Genomic DNA, 26,170 nt, shown 5'->3' with positions numbered 1-26,170 from the left:
TATATCTATATAGATATATATAGCGTATATAAAACGAAAAAACAGGGTGGGACACTCCTGCCGTGTAGCCAATATCCATCTCATAAGAATATATCCAATGTGGATCTCCTTCGTTTTCCACCAGACATGTATCAAAAAATTGGAGATGCAATCTCAGTCTTTGCAATACAGTAAAACCTTGGTTTGAGAGTAACTTGGTTTGAGAGCATTTTGCAAGATGAGCAAAATGTTTTAGTAGATTTTGCCTTGATATACAAGCGATGTCTTGATATAAGAGTAGCGTCATGTCACAACTGAGTATAAAAACGAAGAGAGGAGCCTCTAAGTGTAGCAATATGGTTACATTTAATGAAGGTACAACATTTAGCAACTTATTGCTACACTTAGATGTGCCTCTCTTCTCTTTTATACCATGTTAAAAAAATACTTTGATATACAAGTGCTTTGGATTACAAGCATGTTTCTGGAACAAATTATGCTCGCAAACCAAGGTTTTACTGTATTTGCTTTTGCTTCAAATCTTCACACATTATATAAGCAATAAGCAACTACACCGTTTTCAACATCACCATGCTCTTCAACGCGCTTGATGAAGAACGCAGTTACGTTTGAAACTGTGCAGTCGCTTATTGCTTGTAATATGCATGAAGATTCGAAGTTAAAGCAAATATTGCAAAGACTGAATTGCATCTCCCAATTTTTTTTATATAAATATATTTTCAAACCTATATAAAAAATTTAAGGAGGAAATATTTTTTTTACATTTATTATTGTATGCATTTTACTTTATTATGTATTTATTTTACTTTGTTTTATATATATATGCCAATATGCACATTTTGAGACATATATTTTAAAAAAAAATCAAATACGCTACTGCATAGCTTGTCACAAATACGTTTCCCCTAATGTTAGGCAATGCGCTTCATATTTTTTTTATTAACTCAGTAGCAAGCTGATATTGATTTTTTTTTGATCAGGCCATTGGAATTTTTATTATGTCATACTATTTTTCTTACAGCAACTCTAAACTCAAATGAGTCTTTAATTGATTCTAGTTTTCCCTTGAGAGACAAAGACACCATAACCAAGTTTGGGTTCATCTTTATTTTAGTCACTTGCAGCACGTAGAGAGATGACTGAAATCCTATCTTCATTGGAGCAGCTGACTAGCTGCACTCTGCCTGGATGCATGCTCCTTAAAACAGCTGGAGAGAGCAGACTCTTAGTAGAGGTACAGCCCTCTGCTATTATTCCAGTAAGTGAACTAAGAGCCTTTCAATCAATATAAATGGGCAAACAAGTTCTCGGGGAATAGCTGGCTGCATTAACAGCAGGAGAAGAAAGAACAGTTGAAGAAAACATAAGATGAGCTGTTTAACGGGACACAAAAACTTAAATCTCCAGCATCGTCTGAGTCCTCCTGACAGCTCTGTTCACCTGCAGCTATTGAGCCTCATAGTTCGATGTCTGGAAAATATAAATGCATGAGTAGGCACTCTGCACATCTTTTTTGTTACTCGTCCAGGATTCTAATATACTGTTTTGGAGGAAAATTCTAAGACAGAAAAAAGTTTTGGCTCATTCACAGATTGCTGTGGGACAACTTTTCTTTCTTTTTCTCATTTGCTTCATCAATTTATCACAGTTACATTTTGCTAGACAGCATTGGAAATATTTACTGAAATCTTTTCCTTTAAAAAAAAAACTATACTGGAGCGTTGGTAGAAATGTCATTCGCATGTTTGATTGATGCCCCGTACTTCCTTGAGTTAAGCCCCAATTATTGGAATGACATTGCTTAAAGGAAAAAGAAAAAAAAAATATTTGCACCATCTGTCTCTAATTCTCTTTGTGAATTGTTGACATTGGAAAGTACATGCAGAAAATGGCTTCATTTAACTTTGTTGTATAGTGCTGTAACTTTCAGATGCTTCATGCTGGCTCACATACCTTCAGCGCGGTTCCTATGCAAAACTTGGCAATCCACGTGCACTGGAATTTGGAGACTTGTATTTTTTTCAAGTGTAAACAAAAAGCCTAGGCTGAGGACACAGCTTTTTAGTGCCTTCTGAGGAATTCCTAATTGTCTCTCTGTCTTTCTCATAGAACTTGTTTCTGTTTCAGTAAATAACCTAGCCCACGTAGACTCCTTTCTCCTCCTCCTCCTCCTTTACCAGCTTCTCCTTTTCCTCATATAAGGATTGGTCTGTCTTTGTCAGCCCCGCTATACTCTGCTGACTTTTGCTGGGAAGACCTGCATTTTTCCTGCATGAATATGAAATGGGCTGGATGGGATTAGGGGGAAGTGGCAACTCCGCCTCCCCCATCAGATTCAGGACTAGATTAGTGGTGGAGATGGAACAAAACAGACAGTACTGGCAGCATGACAATACCCAGCTTTACTGTAGCTCTAATTTTAGGGAGCATTCCTATAGTGGGATGCTTTGATAAGTCTGCCAGCTCATCCCTTTATCATCTTCTCCAAAATCATCAGACAGTTCGTAGGTCTCATCAACTTGCCCATCATCCCCCGCCTCAGCACCCCCTACCTGCCCACCAACATCATCACACTGGCTGCCCAAAGTACACAGGTCGAGAGGGTTCTATCGGTGACTTTATCAATGTTACCGAGTTTGGTGTCGATTGCCTAAACTGGCTGGAAATTCCCACTTACTTGGAAAGAACTCCAGGTAAAGGATTGGGGGACCACAACTTCTGCAGGAACCCGGATGGGAGGAGTAAACCTTGGTGCTTCTTCAGGAACAATCATGGTAGAGTGGACTGGGCATACTGTGACTGCAAACAAGGTAACCACTTTCTTTTAAAAAAAATCTATTTTTAAATTAAGATTGAAACATGCAGATTGTGTTTACATATTCTAACCATCTGATATTTATTTCATTAGAAATTTAAAAAATGTCTTTAATCATACTTGAAGTCAATTCGAGAATATCAATAACTGACTGCATGTTATGAACATTAGAGAAAATTGCCATCTTTAAATTAAGATTGGAACGTGCAGATTGTGTTTACATATTCTATTCATCTGATATCGCTTTAATTAGAGAATTAAAAAATGTATTTAATCATACTTGATGTTAATTTGAGAATATCAATAGCTGACTGCATGTTATAAACATTAGAGAAAAAGTTTGCAATGTCCAATTTGTGTTGAAGTAAAGTTTTAAAGTATCACTTCCTGAAGTGTAAAGTTTTAGGCTATAACCAGTTAAAAGTCTGTGATCTAAAGCTATAAAATAAAAATAAAATGTTTACTATGCCACAGTTGCATAGTGATTAGTGTGACATATGAAGTATGAAACTTTATGATACATTATTCAAATTTCTGAATCCACCAATCAGATTACAGATTACATGTTTAGAGTGCATAATCAAAAATAAAAACAACTGATTGGTAGTCATGGATAATATCTATTATTATTATTATTATTATTATTATTATTATTATTATTATTATCTTATTAGTATGACCCATAGTACACAAAAAACATGCTCATACATTGGAGATTGAACATAAGCTACTGCAATGCTCTGCTACCCATACAGAATGCAGGTTGCTGCATATTTACAGGAGTATGCCACATTAGTCAACCTTAAAGTGACTCTGGGATTGATTTACTAAAACTAAGCTTTGAAAAAAAAAGTGGAAGCTGATTGGTTTCTATGCAGAGCTGCACCAGATTTTCCACGCTCCAGTTTTAGTAAATCAACCCTTCTGCTATGAAGAAAAAATCTTTGTGACATGGCCTTTATTTACCTCGCTGACCACATGCTAAACCTGGAGCAATGACATCACTTGTAGGATAGCTGAGTATGTGCTAATATAATGAAGCTAGCATGCAGCCCAGCACTCACCTTATTACACGTTACAGCTGAGCTTTCAACACACAGGTATTTTGTGCACAGCTTCCATTTACAGACATTGGGGGTTACTTACAAAAGGCAAATCCAATTTGCACTACAAGTGGAAACTACTAGCTAGATTCAGGTACAATGGTGCAAACTTGCGGCGGCGTGTTTAGGCTACGCCGCCGTAAGTCAGCTAGGCAAGTACATGATTCACAATGTACTTGCCTGCTATGTTACGGCGGCGTAGCCTAAAGCGGGCGGGCGTAAGGGCGCCTAATTCAAATGTGTTTGAGGGGGGCGTGTTTTATGTTAATGAGGCTTGACCTCACGTTTTTTACGTTTTTCTTACTGCGCATGCCCTGGGCGCCTACATTTCCCAGTGTGCATTGCGGCTAAGTACGCCGCACGGGCCTATTGATTTTGACGTGGACGTAAACGACGTAAATCCCGATTCACGGACAACTTACGCAAACGACGTAAAAAATGTGAATTTCGACGCGGGAACAGCGGCCATACTTGACATTACTATTCCAATAGGGCCTAGCTCCAACTTTACACGGCCTATCTCTTACTCAAATGGCGTAAAAGTACTGCGTCGGCCGGGCGTACATTCGTGAATCGGCGTATCTCCTCATTTACATATTCTACGCCGACCGCAATGGAAGCGCCACCTAGCGGCCATCCAAAATATTGCAATCTAAGATAGGACGGCGCAAGCCGTCGTATCTTAGATATGTTTAAGCATATCTCTGTTTGAGCATACGCTTAAACATAAGTCGGCGTAGATTCTGAGTTAGGTCGGCTTATCTACTGATAAGCCGGCCTAACTCTTTCTGAATCTAGCTATATAAGTACAAAGTGCACTTGAAATTGCACTGAAAGTGCACTTAGAAGTGCAGTCGTTGTAAATCTGACGGGTAGATCTGAAATGAGGGGAAGCTCTGCTGATTTTATTATCCAATCATGTGCAAGCTAAAATGCTGTTTTTTATTTTCCTTGCATATCCCCCTCAGCGATTGAACTTCCAAGTGCAATTTCAAGTGCACTTTGCACTTGTAGTGCAAAGTGGATTTGCCTTTATTAAATAACCCCCAAAATCTGTTCAGATGTGTGTCAATGTTTAAAGTGGAACTTTACCCTAAAAGGAATGTTCCACTTTAACACTTCTATCCCCCCTTTTCTCCCACTTTGGAGTTTTTTTTTGGGGGGGGGGGGTCTAGCAAGTACTTAATTTAAGAAGGTGCCCTCTCCCACTTTTGCTCTAACCATCTTGGTAATCAGAGCGGAAGTTTTCCCCCCTCCCCCCCTGCCTGCAACCTTCTGGGACATGCCATTGGTCCCAGGAGTCTGCGGGTCCAGCCAAAAAGTGCAACAAGACCTCGCACATGTGCGGTGAGAAGCCACCTGTGAAGCCGCATAAAGTTCCCTAAGTTAACATGCTGGCGCCAGGAACCCCAAGACCGGCGAAGAAGCGGCCCGGGTGGGGAGGAGTGCTGGATCCTTGGACAGGTGAGTATCCTTTTTTAAAAGTCAGCAGCTAGCTAAAAATTTGGGTAAGACTGAAGAACCAATTTAAAGTGAGCACTTTAGCTCAGAGAAATCTTATTCAGTGTTATCATTATTTATATAGTACTAAAAATGTACATATTGTATATTCAGTCCCTGCTCTCTAGGAGCTTACAATCTAAGGTTCCTAGCTCACATATTAGGGTTCATTTAGACAGGAGACAAGACAACCAACATGTTTTTAGAGGGTGGGAGGAACCTGGAGTATCCTAAAGAAACCCACTCAAGCACAGGGAAAACTGGCAAACTCCATTCAGTCAGGCCCCATACACACGTCCGAGAAACTTGACGAGCAAAACACATAATTTTGCTCGTCGAGTTCCTTTTGAAGCCGCCGAGGATCTCGGCGAGCCAAGTTTCCTCATTGACTAACGAGGAAATAGAGAACATGTTCTCTATTTGGCCCGACGAGATCCTCGTCGGTTTCCTCGGCCAAAAGTGTACACATGACCGGGTTTCTCGGCAGAATACGGCTGTGATTGAGTTTCTGGCTGAATTCTGCCGAGAAACTCGGTCGTGTGTACGTGGCCTCTGGGTCCTGGTTGGGATTTGAACCCATGACTTTAGTGCTGCAAGGCAGGAGTGCTCATCACTAAGCCACTTTGAAAGGACCAGGACCAGGACCAAGACCAGGACCAGGACCTGTTACATGTACTACTCTCTGAGATGTGTTGACAATTTGACGAGTGTGTACAAATACTAAAATATATGGGTAACCTGTATGGAAAAAATGTTTTGGAAAAGAAGAAGTAAATGTGCTGAAATAATGTCTAAAGTAAAGCTTCTCCTATTCAGAACATAAACCTAATAGGCTTTTCCAGTAGGAAAGAGTAATCAGGATGTACAAAGTGCAGCAATCCATAGCAACCAATCAGATTTCAGACTGCTGCGGTCAGTTCTGTTAGGAGAGGATTAGTTGCTGGCTGTGATGAGTTACTTCTCTTTGCAAATCATTGTTATTGCAGGGCTCTGGTGATAGCTTAAATAGTATATGTGGATAGACAATAGTGACCGTGTCCAATCATATATTATGAAAGCTATCCGATGACGTCATCAATGATAAATAGGTCTGGTCATGGCGTCTAGTTTGAACTGTTATAACTTAATTTACATTCACACACTTTAAATATATGATGTCTGCTTTACTGAAAGGTGCAAGACTGTTGGACTATTCAGAGGACCTCAAAATGACAATAACCCATAGCAACCAGTAAAATGTATTTTACCTGATAGGACTACTATAATTTGAATTCTGTTTTTTTTTTTCTAGAGGTCACCATACTTTGCACATTTATATTGCCTTTAGCGTTGCCTTTCTAAACATGTCGCCTTATGTTAGATGACTCACGTTAGATGTCTGTATAGCTGAGCATAGAGTGATTTGACAGCCACTGAGATTTTATTTTGAATAGAATTCTTTATTACTGTAAATGTGACCCAGTTTCCAGCAGTTGTAGGACACTTCATTATACTGGGACAGTTTTCTCACATTCACTTCACATTTTGTTTGTTCAAAAACAGTTTTCCAAAAACATGTTACGTATGCCTTTGCAAAAAAATTAAATATGTATTTTCTTAGATTTGTACATTTTTATAAAATTTATAAAAAGATAATTTTGCACAAAAGTTAAAAAATATCTTCATTGTGATGCCCTCTAAGTTGCTTTGCTAACACATTGTGGAGCATACACAAACATACAGAACTGTATGTATATATATATATACAGTGCTTTAAGTGGGCCGGAACGCGGCGGTACTCAGTACCGGCACTTCCAAAAATGGCCCTGGAGAGTACCAGCACCTCTCCGTGCGCCCAGTACGTGGGTTTCCAGTACCGGAACGCACTGGCGTATCGCACCGGCCGCAACATTGGGGGCGGGGGGCACAAAGCGGAAGAGTATGTGCATCCCAAGCCTCGCTCCTCCCCCTGACGTGTATGTGGTGCGCCGTGTTTTTGGAAAGTGAGAAGGAAGCGGGGAATGTAGTAGATGTCGAGTCTGAGGATAGAGGAAGAGCAGGTAGGGAGGAGAGGGTTGTTGCCTCTGTATAATCCTGTCATGCTGTCATTGTACGAACCAGAAGAATAGGTGCTGTGTGTGTTATTGTAGAGCAGTTAGGACAAGTGTTCAGTGGGTGTCTATGCTGGGACTTGTGGTTCCACTTCCACTGCAGCTGGAGACTTGCACAGATAGGCTATTCAGGGAGGCAGTGTGAGAAGAGGAGCTCAGAGCACCCCCCCCCCCCCTCCATTACTGAACAAGTCTCTTCCCAATGTCTGATCTCTGGCCACACACATTTGTTAGTATTGGAAAATGACCCTGAATCCTGCCCACTGACACAAGGAATTGCTTGCTGACAGTTCCCCCATTAGCATTCGTGTAATGTCATTAAGATGACTCGCAACAAGTAGGTAGGGGCCCATTCACACCCAGCAGATGCATTGCATTGAGCAGCCTTGCCCTATGCATTGCGCAGCCTTACCCTATGCATTGCGCAGCCTTGCCCCATGCATTGCGCAGCCTTGCCCCATGCATTGCGCAGCCTTGCCCCATGCATTGCGTAGCCTTGCCCCATGCATTGCGCAGCCTTGCCCCATGCATTGCGCAGCCTTGCCCTATGCATTGCGCAGCCTTGCCCTATGCATTGCGCAGCCTTGCCCTATGCATTGAGCAGCCTTGCCCTATGCATTGCGCAGCCTTTTGCACATTTTATTTATGTTCAGTAGCTCTTTCTACAGTAGCTCTTTTTCAGGGTACTTTCTAAGGGTATTTTCATGTTCAGTATTGGGGGGGGGGGAGCACCGGCGCCTAATAGAGTACCGGCACCTCTTTTGGCCCACTTAAAGCACTGTATATATATATATATATATATATATATATATATATATATATATTTTTTTTTTTATTGATTTAATTTGATTTAATTGACAAAGTTTTATATATATATATTGAACGGGTGACCTGATTTATTTATAACATCTCCAGAATACACAAAAAAAGTCTATCTTTTCTGTCTTCACATACAGTGCCTTGAAAAAGTATTCATAACCCTTTAAATTTTTTAAATTTTTTCATGTTACAACCAAAAAACGTAAATGTATTTTATTGGGATTTTATGTGATAGACCCACACAAGGGGGGTTACTTACAAAAGGCAAATCCACTTTGCACTACAAATGCACTGCAAGTACACTTGAAAGTGCAGTTGTTGTAGATCGCTGTAGATCTGAAGCCTCGTACACACGACCGAGGAACTCGATGGGCGAAACACATCGTTTTCCTCGTCGAGTTCCTTGTTACGCTGTCGAGGAACTAGACAAGGCAAGTTTCTCCATTCCCGTCGAGGAAAAAGAAGACATGCTCTCTTTTTGGCTCGACGGGATCCTCGACAGTTTCCTCGTCGAAAAATGTACACACGACCGGTTTCCTCTGCAAAAAAAAAAATCCCAGCAAGTTTCTTGCTGGTTTTTGCCGAGAAACTCGGTCATGTGTAAGAGGCCTGAGGGGAAGCTCTGAAAATAGGGGAAGCTCTGCTGATTTTAACATCCAATCATGTGCAAGCAAAAATGCTGTTTTTGATTTTCCTTGCATGTCCCCCTCAGATCTACAGCCACTGCACTTCCAAGTGCACTTGTAGTGCATTTGTAGTGCAAAGTGGATTTGCCTTACGTACATAATCCCCAAAGTGTCACATAATTGTGAAGTGGAAGGAAAATTATAAATGGTTTTCATTTTTTTTTTACAAATAAATATGTGAAAAGTGTGGCATACATTTGTATTTAGCCCCCTTTACTCTGATACCCCTAACTAAAATGTAGTGGAACCATTTACCTTCAGAAGTCACCTAATTAGTAAATAGAGTCCACCTGTGTGTAATTTAATCTCAGTATAAATACAACTGTTCTATGAAGCCCTCAGATGTTTGTTAGAGAACCTTAGTAAACAAAAAGCATCATGAAGGCCAAGGAACACATTAGACAGGTCAGGGATAATGTTGTGGAGAAGTTTAAAGCAGGGTTAGGTTATACAAAAATATCCCAAGCTTTGAACATCTCACAGAGCACTGTTCAATCCATCATCCAAAAATGGAAAGAGTATGGCACAACTGCAAACCTACCAAGCCAGGAAAAGAGAGCATTAATCAGAGAAGCAATCTAGAGGCCCATGGTAACTCTGGTAGAGCTGCAGAGATCCACAGCTCAGGTGGGAGAATCTGTCCACAGGACAACTATTAGTCGTGCACTTCACATATCTGGCCTTTATGGAAGTGGCAAGAAGAAAACCATTGTTGAAAGTAAACCATAAGAAGTCCCTTTTGCAGTTTGCGAGAAGCCATGTACAGGACACAGCAATATGTGGCAAAATTTGCTCTGGTCAGATGAGACCAAAATTTAACTTTTTTTTAGCTCAAAGCAAAACGCTATGTGTGGCAGAAAACTAACACTGCATATCACCCTGAACACACCATTTCCACCGTGAAATATGGTGGTGGCAGCATCATGTTGTGGGGGTGCTTTTTTTCAGCAGGGACAGGAAAGCTAGTCAGAGTGGATGGGAAGATGGATGGAGCCAAATACATGTCAGTCTAAGGCCCCGTACACACGTCCGAGGAACTCGACGGGCAAAACTCATCGTTTTGCTCGTCGACTTCTGTGTGAAGCCGCCGAGGATCTTGGCGAGCCAACTTTCCTCATTGAACAAAGAGGAAATAGAGAACATGTTCTCTATTTGGCTTGACAAGGAACTCGTCGGCTTCCTTGGCCGAAAGTGTACACGGCCGGGTTTCTCGGCAGAATTCAGCTCTGATCGAGTTTCTGGTTGAATTCTGCCGAGAAACTCGGTCGTGTGTACGGGGCCTTAGAAGAAAACCTGTTATGCCTCAGGCCTCCTACACATGACGGAGTTTCTCGGCAAAAACCAGCAAGAAACTTGCTGGGAGATATTTTTTTTGCAGAGGAAACCGGTCGTGTGTACATTTTCGTCGAGGAAACTCGACGAGCCAAAAAGAGAGCAAGTTCTCTATTTCCTCGACGGGAATGGAGAAACTTGCCTTGTCGAGTTCCTCGACAGTCTAACAAGGAACTCAACGAGGAAAACGATGTGTTTCGCCCATCGAGTTCCTCGGTCGTGTGTATGAGGCTTCATACACACGACGGTTTTCCCGTTGAAAAAACTGCGATGAGAGCTTTTGGCTGGGAATTCCGACAGGAAAACTGGTGGAAAAAAAAAGAGAGTAGGATCTCTTTTTTCCCGTCAGAAAAAAATCCTAGCGGGAAAACCGTTCGTCTGTATGCTTTTCCGACCGGAAAGAAACCGCGCATGCTCGGAAACAATTTGGCGCATGCTCGGAAGCATAGAACTTAATTTTTTCAGCTCGTTGTAGTTTTTTATGTCACCGCGTTCTTGGCAGTCAAAAGTTCACTGGATTTTTGTGTGATCGTGTGTATGCTAGGCAGGCTTGAGAGGAATTCAGTTGGGAAAACCATTGTTTTTTTATCCAACGAGAAAACCGGTCGTGTGTACGAGGCATTAGAGTCTACAAAAGACTTGAGACTGGGGCGGAGGTTCAACTTCCAGCATGACAACGACCCTAAACATACAGCCAGAGCTACAATGGAATGGTTTAGATCAGGGGTCTACAAACTTTTCAAACAGGGGGCCAGTTTACTGTCTCTAAGCTATTAGGGGGGGCCGGACTGTGGCCATTGGGAGTAGGAAAGGGCCCAACATCAGTGGGAGGAGTTGTGGTGTCAGTGGTAGGAATTGTAGCCCATCATTGGTGTCCTTTTAATTGTTAGTGTCATTGGGAGGAGTTGTACCCTATTGTTGGTGTAATTTTGAGGAATTGTGCCCCCTCAATGGTCTTAGTGGGGGGGGGGGGGAATTAATGTTGATATTAGTGGATGAAATGCCCCAAGTGCCTGATAAAAGCAAGCAAAGGGCCGCATCTGGCCCCCGGGCCGCAGTTTGGAGACCACTGGTTTAGATCAAAGCCTATTCATGTGTTAGAATGGCCCAGTCAAAGTCCAGATCTAAATCCAATTGAAAATCTGTGGCTAGACTTGAAAATTGCTGTTTACAGACACTCTCCATCCAATCTGACAGATCTTGAGCTATTTTGCAAAGAATGAGCAGAAATGTCACTCTCTAGATGTGTAAAGCTGGTAGAGACAACCCCAAAAAGACTTGCAGCTGTAATTATATATCAGACAGGAGGCTCATATCTTATGCATTATCTTTCTTTAATAATGCCCATAGCAGAAATACAACTTTTTCAGTGATTTCAAATAGAAAAACGTTTTAACTGAAAGAAAAGAAAAACTACAACACCCAGCAGCCCTCAGGCTGGGACTGCCAATCATGAGGCAGGACAGCCGGCATATAAGGGGCTGCCTCCTTAGAACCTTCCTCTTTCTTTCTGCTCATGGCAGAGCATACAGATAAGTATTTCATGTATCTTTAAGCTTGATTTGTGTATATCTTAGCCCTGATACCGAATTTGGTCTCAGGTACTTTTATGAAATTTGATTTTAACATATTGTGGAATATTGGGGGTTTCCCTTGTATTTCCCCGATTTTGTGATTTTATATTGTCTCCCTGATACCGGATGTCCCGGTGTCAGGTAAGTTTTGCTGGAAATTCTGATTGTTTTTATTTGGAAGATTGTGGATATGGGGAGTTCTTCCCTGGTATCCCCCGATTTTGCACCTTTTGTCTGTTTTTCCCTGATACTGAATGGTGTCAGGTAGTTGTATTCGAGTCATGTCTGTACTTTATTTTTACTGGTGTCAGGTAGTTGTATTCGAGTCATGTCTGTACTTTATTTCTACTTGCAGTCATCCTGACTTGGGCTTTCCCCTCCTTGACGCCGGAGCGCTGCAGCTCCTCCATGAGGGGTCCGTGCTTTTTCCCTCGCTCCCTCAACAGGCGCCATCTCTGGGCAACTGTCCCTCCCCTCCTTCTTCCCCACGCTCGCCTTCGCGCTCTCTGTCGGGGGGCAGGGCCTCCATCGCGGCCGCTCCCCTCCTTCACAGTCTCATGGAGGCAGGCAGACACTGCGATCGCGCCCCAATCTCTGAGCGGGTCGGGAGAGAGCGGACCTCATCGTCCGCTCTGTCCCTCAAACCCTCGGCTCAATAGGGACTCCAGAGGCCGTAGTCTCGCGAGACTTCGCCTCTGGAGTTGAACCCCGTCAGACTCTCCTCGCATCTCCTCCCACCGCAAGCTAACCCAGCGGTGTGGGAGGCAGGCAGGCACTGCGATCGTTCTCCTTTGCAGTGGCAGTGCTCCTAGCTTAGTGGCTAGCACGCAGGCTTGGCAAGGCTGTTCCCCATAGGCTCGTAGGTTCGAATCCCCAGGGGGGTCTGCTTACACAGCTTGCCACCGTGCGCCCTCTACTGCCAGTAAATCAAATAATTTGAATAAAATCTCTAGATATCCTATATTTAAATATATAAATAAATATATATATATATATATATATATATATATATATATATATATATATGTATATTTTCTCATTGTATTATGTAAATAAATGAAATATTATTCCTTCAATAAATGAATAAATTTAATAAAATTTAATAAATTACTCTGAATTTAAATACATAAATAGATAATTTAAAGATCGAATCAAAATAAATAATTAAATAAATAAATATATATAATAACAAATAAATTACATAATTTATACAAGCCAGGACCTCGCTCCCCCCTGTATCGCTACGCCAGTGTGCGGCGTGCGATGCAAGACCCAGGACGCGGGTCCTCATGCTTTGCTCCATTGGGTGGGGAAAATCTCCCCTCACTGTACTATCACAAACAAATGAATACATTTAATAAATGAATAATAATACATTATATTGGTGAATAAGTGTTTTATGATTATATGATTAATTTGATATGACAAATATATGATGTATATTTTAGAAATATAGATCATATTATGTAAATAAATGAAATATTATTTAATGAATACATTATACTAATCATCGGCTATGTCTCTGGGGAATTCATTCCCCTGGCATGTACTCTTCTGAACAATTAAATAAATAAATACGTTAATATACATAGAAATGTATAAAATTATACATATAAATAATAAATTATACCAATGGACGATTTTACCACAGGTTTCCAAATATCTGATCGGTAGATCCGTCCGGGCCGCCCTGGCGTCGGTTATCCCAACCCGCCTGCGCCCCCTATGTCCGGACCGTCCGGCAACGGTTTACCGCCCCTAAGAGGGACTAGGTGTCTCCAAAACACCGCCACATTTCTGTGGCCCCCGACTCCCCGGCAGGGGAAGTAAATAACATGCCCCAGGCAGTACCCCACCAGGACTGCCAACCCACTGCTCTCCCAGACTCCGATCGACCCCGAGCCTCGGGGAGATGCACAGGCTGAGGCAGCGATCCGCTAGACGGACTAGCCAGACCCACTCATGGACTCTTCCAGAGTCGTCCGAGGCGGCTAACACTTTTGAGTCTGAGGATGAGGATGATGATGACTATTTGAGCAGTGGGCACATGACGCTTCATGACGGCGCCAACCCTGTGGACCAGGGTGGAACACTATTGGACTCTCATGGAGAGCCATGTCGATCCGGGGGCGATTGCCATCCTCACTCCGGTGACTGGGCACCTCTACCCGAGGTGGCCCAATATATATCAATACTGGTCCCGGACATCGGTCGGTAAACCCCACCGAAACAAATTGAGGGCGTACTACCCCCTTCCATTACCAAATAAGGTCGTGCACACTCCTGGGGTGGACCCCATACTCTGGAGGTATCTCACCAAACACGAGAAGTATCCCAAAAGAGAATAGAGAAGTCCTTTCGGACCATTCAGTCCAGGCTCTTAGACCTTTTTGGCCCTATCACCACAACCTACGCCTTACCGAACGGACTACTGCCGCTGAACAAACGTTCGACCCAGTCCAACTCAGGGGCTGAGCCCAAGGGACAGTTGCCTCCTGGGATGCACGAACATTACGTGTCCGACAGGACACCGCCGCTCAAGCTCAGTGAGACTTGATCCCCAGCGGTTCCACCTAGCCGAATCAGACCCCGGTCATACCACCGAGGGCATACTACTCGGGACCACGCTGATAACCTTATTACAAGTCGGTAGGGCTCCGGGCTTCCTCAGTAACATCTTCCTGGCCAGGTTGGGGTGGAAGTTATCGCCCTGCGGTAAATCTCACCTCTGCGGTTCAGAGGGGTGAGGTTGGTTATCTACTTGGAAGACCTACTCTTAACAGCTCGTCCTCCTCGCCTGACGAGTGACCACGTCTCCCGGACAACTCCCCATAGATCACAGGGATCTAGCCTCTCCCCGTCACAGGGGATAGAGTTTTTTCGGGTTCTTGGTGGACACCAGCCGAGCGGTCCTTCGGCTACCCATGACCAATTGACCGCCATTTGCAAGAGGTCAGTATCTTACTGGGCAAACTACGGGTCTCCTTACGCGGATTGGATCGCCTAGTCGGCCTGTTATCGGCGTAAAACCAGGCCATTTTTCCGGCACCACCCCTTCACTATCGAGCCCTCCAGAAACTCAGGGCCCTGCGTTTTCGCTAGGGGCTTCACTGTGCAGACGAAATCGCTTTGGGCACAGAAGCCATACTGGACCTACGGTGGTTGCGTCAGGCCGGCGTTCGGACGGCAAGACCATCTTCAATTCCATGACGGACTTTGTCATAGAGTCTGATGCCATCCGCCTCGGCGGGGTGCTCGGTGCGGTCACTCGTCCGCAAGAGGGACTTGGCCCGCAGCGGAGTCTCTGCTGCATGTCAACACGTAGAACTTCTGGCGATCTTCCTACCGTCAGGAATCTGCTGCCACATGAGTCCAACTACTGTGTGTTCCTGGGCATGGACAACGTAACCGCGGTCCGGTACGTCAATCGCTTGGGGGGTCCCAGATCCAGTATCCTAGCAGATCGTCCAAAAACTTCTGGCAATATACCTGGAGCACAACATCGTTACGGTTACGGAATAAGCCTCAGGCATTTCCAATATGATGGCGGATTGGAATTCTCGTTACCCAATCGATTCCGGCAATTGGCGGCTTCGCCGGTCAATGCTCCTGACCTTCGCTCACCTATGGGATCCTTGCTGAAAACTATGGACTATTCGTCTTTCGTCTCTCCTGTGCTTTTGCAGCCAGAGGCCGGATCCGGTGGCGCACTCTGTGGACGCCCTCCGCCGAAACCCGGCCACAGGGGACACATTACGCGTTCCCCCGTTCTCGTTGACCCTCAGGGTCCTCCTTCACTGTACAAACATGAAAACATCAGTCGTGCGGTTCACTCTGCGGTGGCCGACGTAACCAAGGCTTTCCCTCCTCCTGGGGAGGTCGATGGATCTTCCCGGGTTGTTTACTCGCTCCCCTCATCTCCTTGCCAGTCCGGACGGGGATCTGCACCCTCTACTCACGACGCTCATCCTACCTCGCCCCGCTTGGGTGACTTCGGGGTGCCGGTCGCGAACAGCGATTTTAAAAGTTCAGCTGGGGTCTCCTTGCTTGGACCTGGGCCCCGGGACTAGGTCGACATCTCGATCTACCTGGGGACGCTAGTTGGTGTGATCAAGGACAGGTTGGCCTGTTCGGACGTCTGCCTGTAGTCACCAACTATCTGACGGACTATTTGGAATCCGGGAGGTCCTATGGCTCCCTTAACATCTATCGCTCGGCGACTCTAGCCTAACGCTCCCTTGTAGTCTTACTACCGGTGGGGGAACATCCATGGGTGTACCGACTTTGACAGGCGTTAAGTTTCAACGCACTTCACTCCGCCTTACGGGTCGGGCTTCACGACTTTGGATATAGCCAGGCGTCGGGTCTCATTTCACTGAGTCAGGTTTTTTCCATCATGTGTAGGCCAGCGACGGGTCTTCCATCGGCTTTCTACCCGTTCTTCCCTGCGCACCCACAACTAGGCGTGCTCCGCTCTATACAGGCTTACGAGCCCTTGACGGTCCCGCTGCGATCCTCGCAATTCTCTCAATTCCTTATCTCCTACGTCAATCCTCAGTTTCTGGATTTCGCGGCTACGCTAGCCAGAGGGGCACGGTCGTTCATGCTTAGGGCTAGGTTTGACATAACCCCATTAGGTGCCCATCACTAGGGTCGTCACCTCGAACGGCTCCCTCTAGGAATTACGGCTAGCGGCGGACTGGTCGTCCCGACCACCTTCCGCCAATTCTGCTTCAGACCGGAGGAACACATATCTGTATCAGTTTGTAGTTGTTCCGATTGCTATCATTTATATATACATTGTCATAGCTTTGAACTTGCATAAGATATGAGCCTCCTGTCTGATATATAATTCGAGATTTTCCTAGCTTGTGACGGAAAATATTAATTATATGAAGACAGGAGGCGAGTATCTTCCCTCCCGACCCAACCCTATCACGGTGTTGTCTCTCTCTCGTTCTAGGCTGTTGAACCACGCATCCTGCAAGTCGGAGGCTGATACGCCCCAGGAGTTGAGATTGCTGTTCCGTTTCGATCCATGGGTTTTAGTTCATCGCAGACCAAAGAGGGAGATTCCTACTGCGCTCCAGATCCGGAGTCGGGATGCTGTTGACCGAATCCGGTACCGAAGGTCCAGTTTATCAGGGTCCCGGTGTTTTCGAACTGTTTGCTGTTCCGGGCTACCTGCCGATTCGCCTCAAGAAAGAGGAAGGTTCTAAGGAGGCAGCCCCTTATATGCCGGCTGTCCTGCCTCATGATTGGCAGTCCCAGCCTGAGGGCTGCTGGGTGTTGTAGTTTTTCTTTTCTTTCAGTTAAAACGTTTTTCTATTTGAAATCACTGAAAAAGTTGTATTTCTGCTATGGGCATTATTAAAGAAAGATAATGCATAAGATACTCGCCTCCTGTCTTCATATAATTAATATTTTCCGTCACAAGCTAGGAAAATCTCGAATTACAGCGAAAGGTGGTTCTACAAAGTATTCACTCAGAGGGGCCGAATACAAATGTACGCCACACTTTTCGCATATTTATTTGTAAAAAAAAAAAACTGAAAACAATTCATAATTTTCCTTCCACTTCACAATTTGTACCACTTTGTATTGGTCTATCACATAAAATCCCAAAAAAATACATTTACGTTTTTTTGTTTTCAAGGGGTTGAAATACTTTTTCAAGGCACTGTATGAGAAGACAGAAAAGATAGACTCTTTTTTGTATTCTGGAAATATTATAAATAAATCAGGTCATCCGTTCAATATATATATATAACTTTTTGATTTCCTATCTGAACTTGGTCCCCATGTAATCCTGTCCATTTTCCATGGCCTCCTTTTTTTCCACCTTTTGTACTTTTAGCAGATAAATATAAAACTTTCACATCTCTTGTCGTGATCGCTTTAATTTTTTTATCATCTCTGTTCTAAAAATAAACTTTGAAGGTATATGAACCGGTGCAGATTTGATTGTAATCACCTCAGCGCTTATCGTGGCATGGAAGCCTTTGCATAATAACTTACTTTTATTCAGTCCGCCATCACATTATCCTAATATCTTGCAACTTTTTTCTTCTGCTTTTGTATCTGCAATCTATGTTCCCATATACAGCATGTTCCTAGAAAGCCTTGATCATATTGAATTCAGGATGAAAATATAATATACAGTCACCGGTCACTTTTTTAGCTACACCTGTTCAATTGCTTGGTAACACAAATTGCTAGTCAGACAGTCACTTGGCAGCAACTCAATGCATTTAGGCATCTAGACGTGGTAAAGAGGACTTGCTGAAGTTCAAACTAAGCATCAGAATCGGGAAGAAAGGGGATTTTAGGGACTTTGAACATAGCATGGTTGTTGGTGCCAGACAGGCTGGTCTGAGTATTTCAAAAACTGCTGATCTACTGGGATTTTCATGCAAAACCACCCCTAGGGTTTAGAGAGAATGGTCAAAAAAAAAGAAAATATCCAGTAAACAGCAGTTGTGTAGACAAAAATGCCTTGTTGATGTCAGAGGAGAATGGGTAGACTGGTTTGAGATGATAGAAAGACAACAGTAATTGAAATAACCACTTGTTACAACCAACGTATCCAGAATACCATCTCTGAACGTACAACGCATTGAACTTTGAAGCAGATGGGCTACAGCAGTAGATGTCCAGCAGGATAAGGCACCAAGTCACACAACTCAAATCATCTAAAACTGGTTTCTTGATCATGACAATGACAAACTCCAATTGCCTACACCATCACCAGATCTCAATCCAATAGAGCACCTTTGGGATGTGGTGGAATGGAAGATTCACATCATGGATGTGCAACCCACAAATCTGCAGCAACTGCGTGATGTTATCATGTCAATATGGACCAAAATCTCTGAGGAATGTTTTAAACACCTTGTTGAATCTTTGGCATGAAGAATTAAGGCAGCTCTTAAGGCAAAAGGGGTTCCAACCCAGTACCAGCAAGGTGTACCTAATAAAGTGGACAGTGAGTGTATATATTCATGCAATTTTTTTTTTTTTTAAAGTAGAACTAAAGCCTCCTACCTTTTTCAGCCAAGGAAGCTGCCATCTTGGCCTCTGTTTGATTTTCAACTGCCGTGATGCTGCATATGTGATCAGTTATGACACCAGCCATTCAATGATTTGATAACTTGGTTGACAGAGCAACCAATGTGTCAGTTAAATTCCCAGCACGTGCCAAGAAACTAGCTGTTTTTTTTTTAAAACTGTTAAATCAGTGGATTACCGGTAAGTTCCACTTTAAAGGGGTTGTAAAGGTTTGTTTTTTATTTTCCAAATAGGTTCCTTTAAGCTAGTTCATTGTTGGTTCACTTACCTTTTCCTTCGATTTGCCTTCTAAATGTTTTTTTTCTTTGTCTGAATTTCTCACTTCCTGTTTCTCCTCAGTAAGCTTGCCCCCATCATCAGAGCCGTTCTGGCTGGGGGTTAGTCATTCAGAACAGCTTACTGGGGAGGAACAGGAAGTGCGAAATTCAGACAAAGAAAACAAAGAAAACATTTTTTTAGAAGGGAAATCGAAGGAAAAGGTAAGTGAACCAACAATGCACTTAAAGGAACCTATTTAGAAAATTAAAGCTAATCTTTACAACCACTTTAAGCTTTGAACCTGTGGCCTCAACCAAAGCCCTCAAAGATGCCATTTGGTGTTGAAAGTTTGCAAGCAGAGTTATAATGGACTAATCCTACTGCTATTCATATATCAGAATTCTCTTATAACCAGAGTATTCTGGATGTTGCCAAGCACTCTCATTCACCCCAATGTATAGTCTGACTGTATTTAGATAGATAAGCATGTTTTTCTTTGCACTGTACAATACACTAAGCCAAACCATCCTACCACAAGTCCTTACATGCCTCCTCTGAGTGCAATGGCTTCCCACTAGGGATGAGCGGAACACCCCCCGGTTCGGTTCGCACCAGAACCTGCGAATGGACCGAAAGTTTGCACAAACTTTAGAACCCTAGGGGACATGTATCAATGCAAAAAAAAGTTTCAAAAATGGCCATTTTTTCGGGAGCAGTGATTTTAATGATGCTTAAAGTGAAAAAAAAAAGTAAAATATTCCTTTAAATATCATACCTGCTGGTGTCTATAGTATGCATGTGAAGTGGCACATGTTTCCCATGGTTAGAACTGTCCCTGCGCAAAATGAAATTTCTATAGTAAAAAAAGTAATTTAAAACGGCTTGTGGCTTTAATGTAATGTCTGGTCCCTGCAATATGGATGAAAATCATTGAGAAAAATGCGCCCAAATTAAAAAAAGGAAAGGCGTGGGGCCCCCAGGCTCTATATACTCTGAACAGCAGTATACAGGCGGTGCAAACAAGACAGGGACTGTAGGCTTGTTGTTAAGTAGAATCTGTTTGTATTTTTGAACTGGTACTTTTTTAAAGTGTAGCTCCAGCCAAAAAATCTATTTTTCAAGCGGAGGTTCACCCTAAAAAACATCTATATACCATTTAATCCAGAATAACTCCGACATGTACAGTATGCTGGTATTTTTTTTTTTTTTTTCGCTGTACATAGTTACTCTAGTTGGAGCGCAGGAATGAGCCCTATTGCATCAAAAATTGTAATTACACGCCCCTGTTAAACAGGGGCAGGAAAATTGGGCCTTAGGCACTGGTGCTGGTGCCACAACACTGCAAACCCTCACAGATACTGTAGTTGGAGCGCAGGAATGAGCCCGCTGCAAAGTATTGCATCAAAAATTGTAAATACATGCCCCTGTTAAACAGGGGCAGAAAAATTGGGCCTTAGCCACTGGTGGCGGTGCCCAGAACCAAAAATGTTCTTACAAGCTATCAGCATGATCATTGAGGAGGAAGAGGATAGTCACTCAGCATAACAGGATAGTCACTCAGCATCAGCATAGGCAGTTTTGAAGGGATCGGACATTTAAAAAAAATTATCAGCATCAGGTGCTTGGTAGCTGGTGGTGATCCAAGACTGATTCATTTTTATGAAGGTCAGTCGATCGAACGAGTCGGTGGACAGTTGCACCCTGTGATCGGTTACAAAGCCTCCAGCAGCACTGAATGGGCATTCCGAAAGAACGCTGGATGCAGGACAGGCCAGTAGCTCAATTGCATACTGTGCAAGCTCTGGCCAGTGATCCATCCTCAAGACCCAGTAACCCAGAGGATTTTCGGTGGGAAAGATGTCCTAGTCTGATCTTGCCCCTAGGTATTCTCGCACATGTAAAACAGATGCTGGCAATGGGATATATTGTGGATAATAATTACATACTAATCCCATCTCAGGTAGTCCAAGATATCATTCCTCACTCATCCTATGCCCCTAGTGGACATAGGATGATTTTAGACATAAGAGGGTCCGGTGATGTCCCTGGTGAGTCTGTCACATTTCTCCCCATCAAAAGTCGACTAGCAAGGTCCCAGACCCCTACCTGGTTTGGACATGCGTTAGTCGGACAAAGTGAACTCACATAGTCTGTCCGCATGACCTCCAATCTTGGCTGCAAGGAGTAGTTGACACCAGTAGGTGTGGGGCAGAGGTCATTGACTCTCTGTCCGACTGCCAGCGCTTCAGCTGGGTGGTTTTTAACATTCCGGGGCTTGGTCTGCTGCAGGGCAGAGGGGCCGACCGCCCCAGCTTCCTGAAGCTGTAGAGACACTGTATGTACTAAGCAGGGGCCAGCGGCGCTCTGCCTTTTTGCCAGCACTTCTGCTGGGGAAGTTCCTTGCAACTCCACAGATACTGCTTTTGGTGATGGGAAGAGCACAGTGAAGTTTGGCCCTGATAACAGCTCTTCTGCTGGAGGCTCATCAAGTTGTTCTTCCTTAGCAGAAAAGTCTATCAAATCCCCTGTCTCTGCAACTGGTGTCTGGGGATAGGGGTTCACCATCTCCTGTTCGTGGAACCCAGAAGATGCTATCGGTGCTGGGAAGAGGTTAGCAGTACTCTGCCCTGCTGTCAGCACTTCATCTTTGGGGATGGCAATATCCAGATTTTCCACAGCCGATTCTCTGGCATTCTGCTGGACAGGCTGGACAGGCACATTCCTCCATCCAAGATCATCCCATGCAGAAACAGGATCATCAAGGTCAGTCAGCACTTGCTGCATCCGCCGTAAGACCTTCGCGTCCATAGCTGCGGGGGAAGGTTGACAAAGCACACTGTTACTCTGCCACATTGCAGACTCTTCAGCCAGGATTTCAGAGTTGTCCACTGGTATTTCCTGATAGTCCCAGGCAAAGGGAACCCAGTCCTGGCGCTAAGCAGAGTCTAGCAGCCGTCTGTAGGCGATCTCCAGCTCTCATTCCTAAACGGCCAGAAACTCCAAATCTTCCAGTGCCCAGTGCACTTCCGAGACATTCAGTAGCCCTTCTCTGAAATCCATGATTTCGTCCAACTGCCACTCCATATCACTCCCAAAGTTACAGTCCCCTGTCAGCTTCACATACAACAGTCCCAGGCCGCCATAGCATAAGCCTTCCCTTGGGCTGTCATCCGCTATCCAGGGACATGCTTGGGATACATGCCACCCAAGAGCTCTGTAGCTCTCATCCAGCCGCATCTCTGCCCAGACCAGCCTGCTTAATTCAGCTGTCTGTTCCTTGTGCGGTTTTTCTCCCAACAACAGCACCCGCAATCCATACTGCGACCAGTACCTTTCCCGGTTGGAGGGGAGAACTTTTTCCTGGTTTCGCTGCTCACGGGCTAGCGCTTCCTTCCAGAGTTCGCAGCGAATAGAATCAAACCATCCCAGCAGGACCTGCTGTGATACTGGTCCTCTGTGCTGTATCTGCTTCTCTCGCAACCTCCTTCCAAATTCCTCTTCCATGGCGGCTGGTATTTGTACCTCCCCTTTCCTGCTATCTGAACCTTGGAGCCAAGTGGAGGTTAGATGTCCCCGACTGCAGGAAGCTTCCCACTGCTGCCACCAATGTAACAGAACGTCCCATACTCCGCTTGAGTGTTTCCGTCATATACCGCTTCTTATCATTCTGGATATAGATATCGGATATTCCAGCTGCTCTCAACACACAACGAGAGGAGACTTGTTTGTGTGCTAAACATGGAGTGTTTATTAGAACCAATAATGCAACCTTATATACAGTTTAAAGAGGAGGTAACCAGAACATAAATTAACATGAGCTAATTAACTAATCATTTACCCAGACTAGGCGACTCAGATATGAGCTTTCAGAGTAGACGTCACGTCTCCGCTCACCTGCTATACAATACACATTATCATAAGTGTAAACACAGGACATCTTCACACAATAGCAGGGTAAATTAGCACAGAGAACAGACAGATGGCTGGAGGTGATGGCATTAGCATCTAACAGTATGTGTCCCAACAGTATGGATGAGTCACTCTTACAATTAACCCGTTGAGTTCAGAATCAACAAACAGTAAATAGTTCTTTACAGATATCCTGGAATATATTGTGGATAATAATTACATAATTATCCCATCTCAGGTAGTCCAAGATATCGTTCCTCAGTCATCCTATGCCCCTAGTGGACATAGAATGATTTTAGACATGAGAGGGTCCTGTGATGTCCCTGGTGAGTCTGTCACAACGATTCTGAGACAGATTTTTCTTGAGTATCTATGACACTTTTTATGAATTTCACAGACTGCTTGATCACGGCTACAAAATGTACTGTGTTTATTTGAAATAGAAATTAATGTTCAGCCCTTTGTAAATGCGGCCTTTTTGATGGTTTCATTTTACTATTACATATGTATTGCTATTTGTTTACTTTACTTAATTTTCCAGATTTCTGTGGTTGTCTGGTTCACACACATGTTAACACATCATTAGCTTTCCTGTAATGTTACATATGAAAACTATTGTAAGTATAGAACAGTCAATGGCTCACCCACTCTTTCAGTTTAAAGATTCTTTTTCAGCATTATCTCTTAGGTACAATAGTGATCGGTCTGGGAAATCCATCTCAGACAAATAGTTTTTCTCTTAAGATCAATTAGCAGAGGGGAGTCTACAGAGGTCACAGACTGCTCATAGAATTGCAATGTTTCCTGTTGTGACCATAATCAGCAGCATCCTTCAGCAATTATCTCATGTCTATGGGCACCTTTACTTTTAAAGGATAAGTTTACCTTTTTGAGAAAAAATAATTAAAGCATATATTTTTGGAGAAAAAAATGCACATTTTTTTTTACCTATAGGAGCCTAGAAAGCATTGCACCCGTAATCAGCCTGTACCTCCATATGGGCTGTTAGTTTGAAAGATGCAGGGCTTGTGAATCAACTACAAGTGTGCTCATCAGCGCCCTCACAGTACATTGAGTTCATTAAAAATCATTCTGAAGAAACAACGCCTTCAGCACAGTTGCGCTGTTTTTGTAAAGTGACAGCACAAGCAGGAAAAAGAACCCCCACCCACTGTCACAGGGGTGTGCATCGGTTGGGGGTACTGCTGGAGCATATTACACTCTCTAAATATGGGTGTAATGTGTATCATGTACCAAAATGTGAACTTAGCCTTTAAAAAAACCCTGTCACCAACCTAAAAATGGGCCAGGGCAGAAAAATATCTATCAGGCCTCGTACACACGACCGAGAAACTCGACGGGCAAAACACATTGTTTTCCTCGTCGAGTTCCTTGTTAGGCTTGTCGAGGAACTCGACAAGCTTGCTTTGCGTACACACAGTCAAGCCAAAATCTCCTCGTTCTCAAACGCGGTGACATACAACACATACAACGGCAGGGGAAGTTCGATTCCACTGGCTAAACTCTTGGGGCTTCTTTTGCTAATATCATGTGTTTGCGTGTTAAATAAAAGTTTGGTAAGAGACGATTTGCACTTTTCAGTCTGTTACAGCTTGAAAAATGTGTTATCTCCATTACAAATGCTACTTTTACTCCCGTCTCATACTTTAATCTGAGCAAGCGCGGGTTTCTTAGCATACAGACGTCCGGGTTTTTAGTTGAAAACCAGCCCGTCGATAATCTCGACGAGCCAAATCACACTCCCGTCGAGAAAATAGAGAACTTGCTCTCTTTTTGGCTCGTCGAGGTTCTCGACAGTTTCCTCGACAAAAATGTACACACGACCGGTTTCCTTGGCAAAAAAATATCTCCCAGCAAGGTTCTTGCTGGTTTTTGCCGAGAAACTCAGTTGTGTGTATGAGGCCTCAATCAGCAATACTGAGATACTTTATAAATATATATCATATCATATTTTGAGCAATCATGTTATGAGATAACCTAGTGGAAACAGAGATGCAACTGTATTAACCAATTGTATCTTAACCACTTAACCCCCGGACCATATTGCTGCCCAAAGACCAGAGCACTTTTTGCGATTCGGGACTGCGTCGCTTTAACTGACAATTGCGTGGTCGTGCGACGTGGCTCCCAAACAAAATTGGCGTCCTTTTTTCCCCACAAATAGAGTTTTCTTTTTGTGGTATTTGATCACCTCTGCGGTTTTTATTTTTTGCGCTATAAACAAAAATAGAGCGACAATTTTGAAAAAAAATAATATTTTTTACTTTTTGCTGTAATAAATATCCCCCAAAAATATATAAAAAAACTTTTTTTTTCCTCAGTTTAGGCTGATACGTATTCTTTTACATATTTTTCGTAAAAAAAAATCGCAATAAGCGTTTATTGATTGGTTTGCGCAAAAGTTATAGCGTTTGCAAAATAGGGGGTATTTTTATGGCATTTTTATTAATATTTTTTTTTTACTAGTAATGGCGACGATCAGCAATTTTTTTTTGGTACTGCGACATTATGGCGGACACTTCGGACACTTTTGACACATTTTTGGGACCATTGGCATTTTTATAGCGATCAGTGCTATAAAAATGCATTGGATTACTATAAAAATGCCACTGGCAGTGAAGGGGTTAACACTAGGGGGCAGGGAAGGGGTTAAGTATGTTCCCTGGGTGTGTTCTTACTGTGGGGGGGGGGGTGGCCTCACTAGGGGAAATCCCTGATCTTCTGTTCATACGTTGTATGAACAGAGGATCAGCATTTCCCCCCCTGACAGGACGAGCAATCGTGGGTGCCCGGCGGCGATCGCGCCCGCCGGGCACGTGCATGAGACTCGGGGGCGAGCGGAGGGCGTGCGCGCGCGCCCCTAGTTTCCTGCGAGAGAGCCGACGTAGAGCTACGGGCTCTCGCGCAGGGGAGCCAACCTGCCGCGGTAAAAAGACGGAGGCAGGTCGGCAAGTAGTTAACTATTAACCGTAATACTCCATATGCCCATCGCCTA

The 26,170-nt window shown here is 43.7% G+C and overlaps 1 protein-coding gene across 1 annotated transcript in view; it reads left to right on the top strand.

The window, feature by feature from the left end:
- The first annotated feature begins 1,172 nt into the window (after positions 1–1,172).
- PRSS12 (serine protease 12) overlaps positions 1,173–26,170 on the top strand; it is a 227,433-nt gene continuing 202,435 nt past the window's right edge. The window contains exon 1 of the mRNA XM_040330091.1: positions 1,173–2,810. Within this exon, the coding sequence (XP_040186025.1) occupies positions 2,387–2,810 (424 nt within the window). The 5' untranslated portion in view covers positions 1,173–2,386. The remainder of the gene's footprint in view (positions 2,811–26,170) is intronic.

This window comes from Rana temporaria, chromosome 1, assembly GCF_905171775.1.
Source record: "Rana temporaria chromosome 1, aRanTem1.1, whole genome shotgun sequence".
Taxonomy (NCBI): domain Eukaryota; kingdom Metazoa; phylum Chordata; class Amphibia; order Anura; family Ranidae; genus Rana; species Rana temporaria.
The sequence above is the reverse complement of the archived record's forward strand: the minus strand, read 5'-3'. Positions and strand labels throughout refer to the sequence as shown.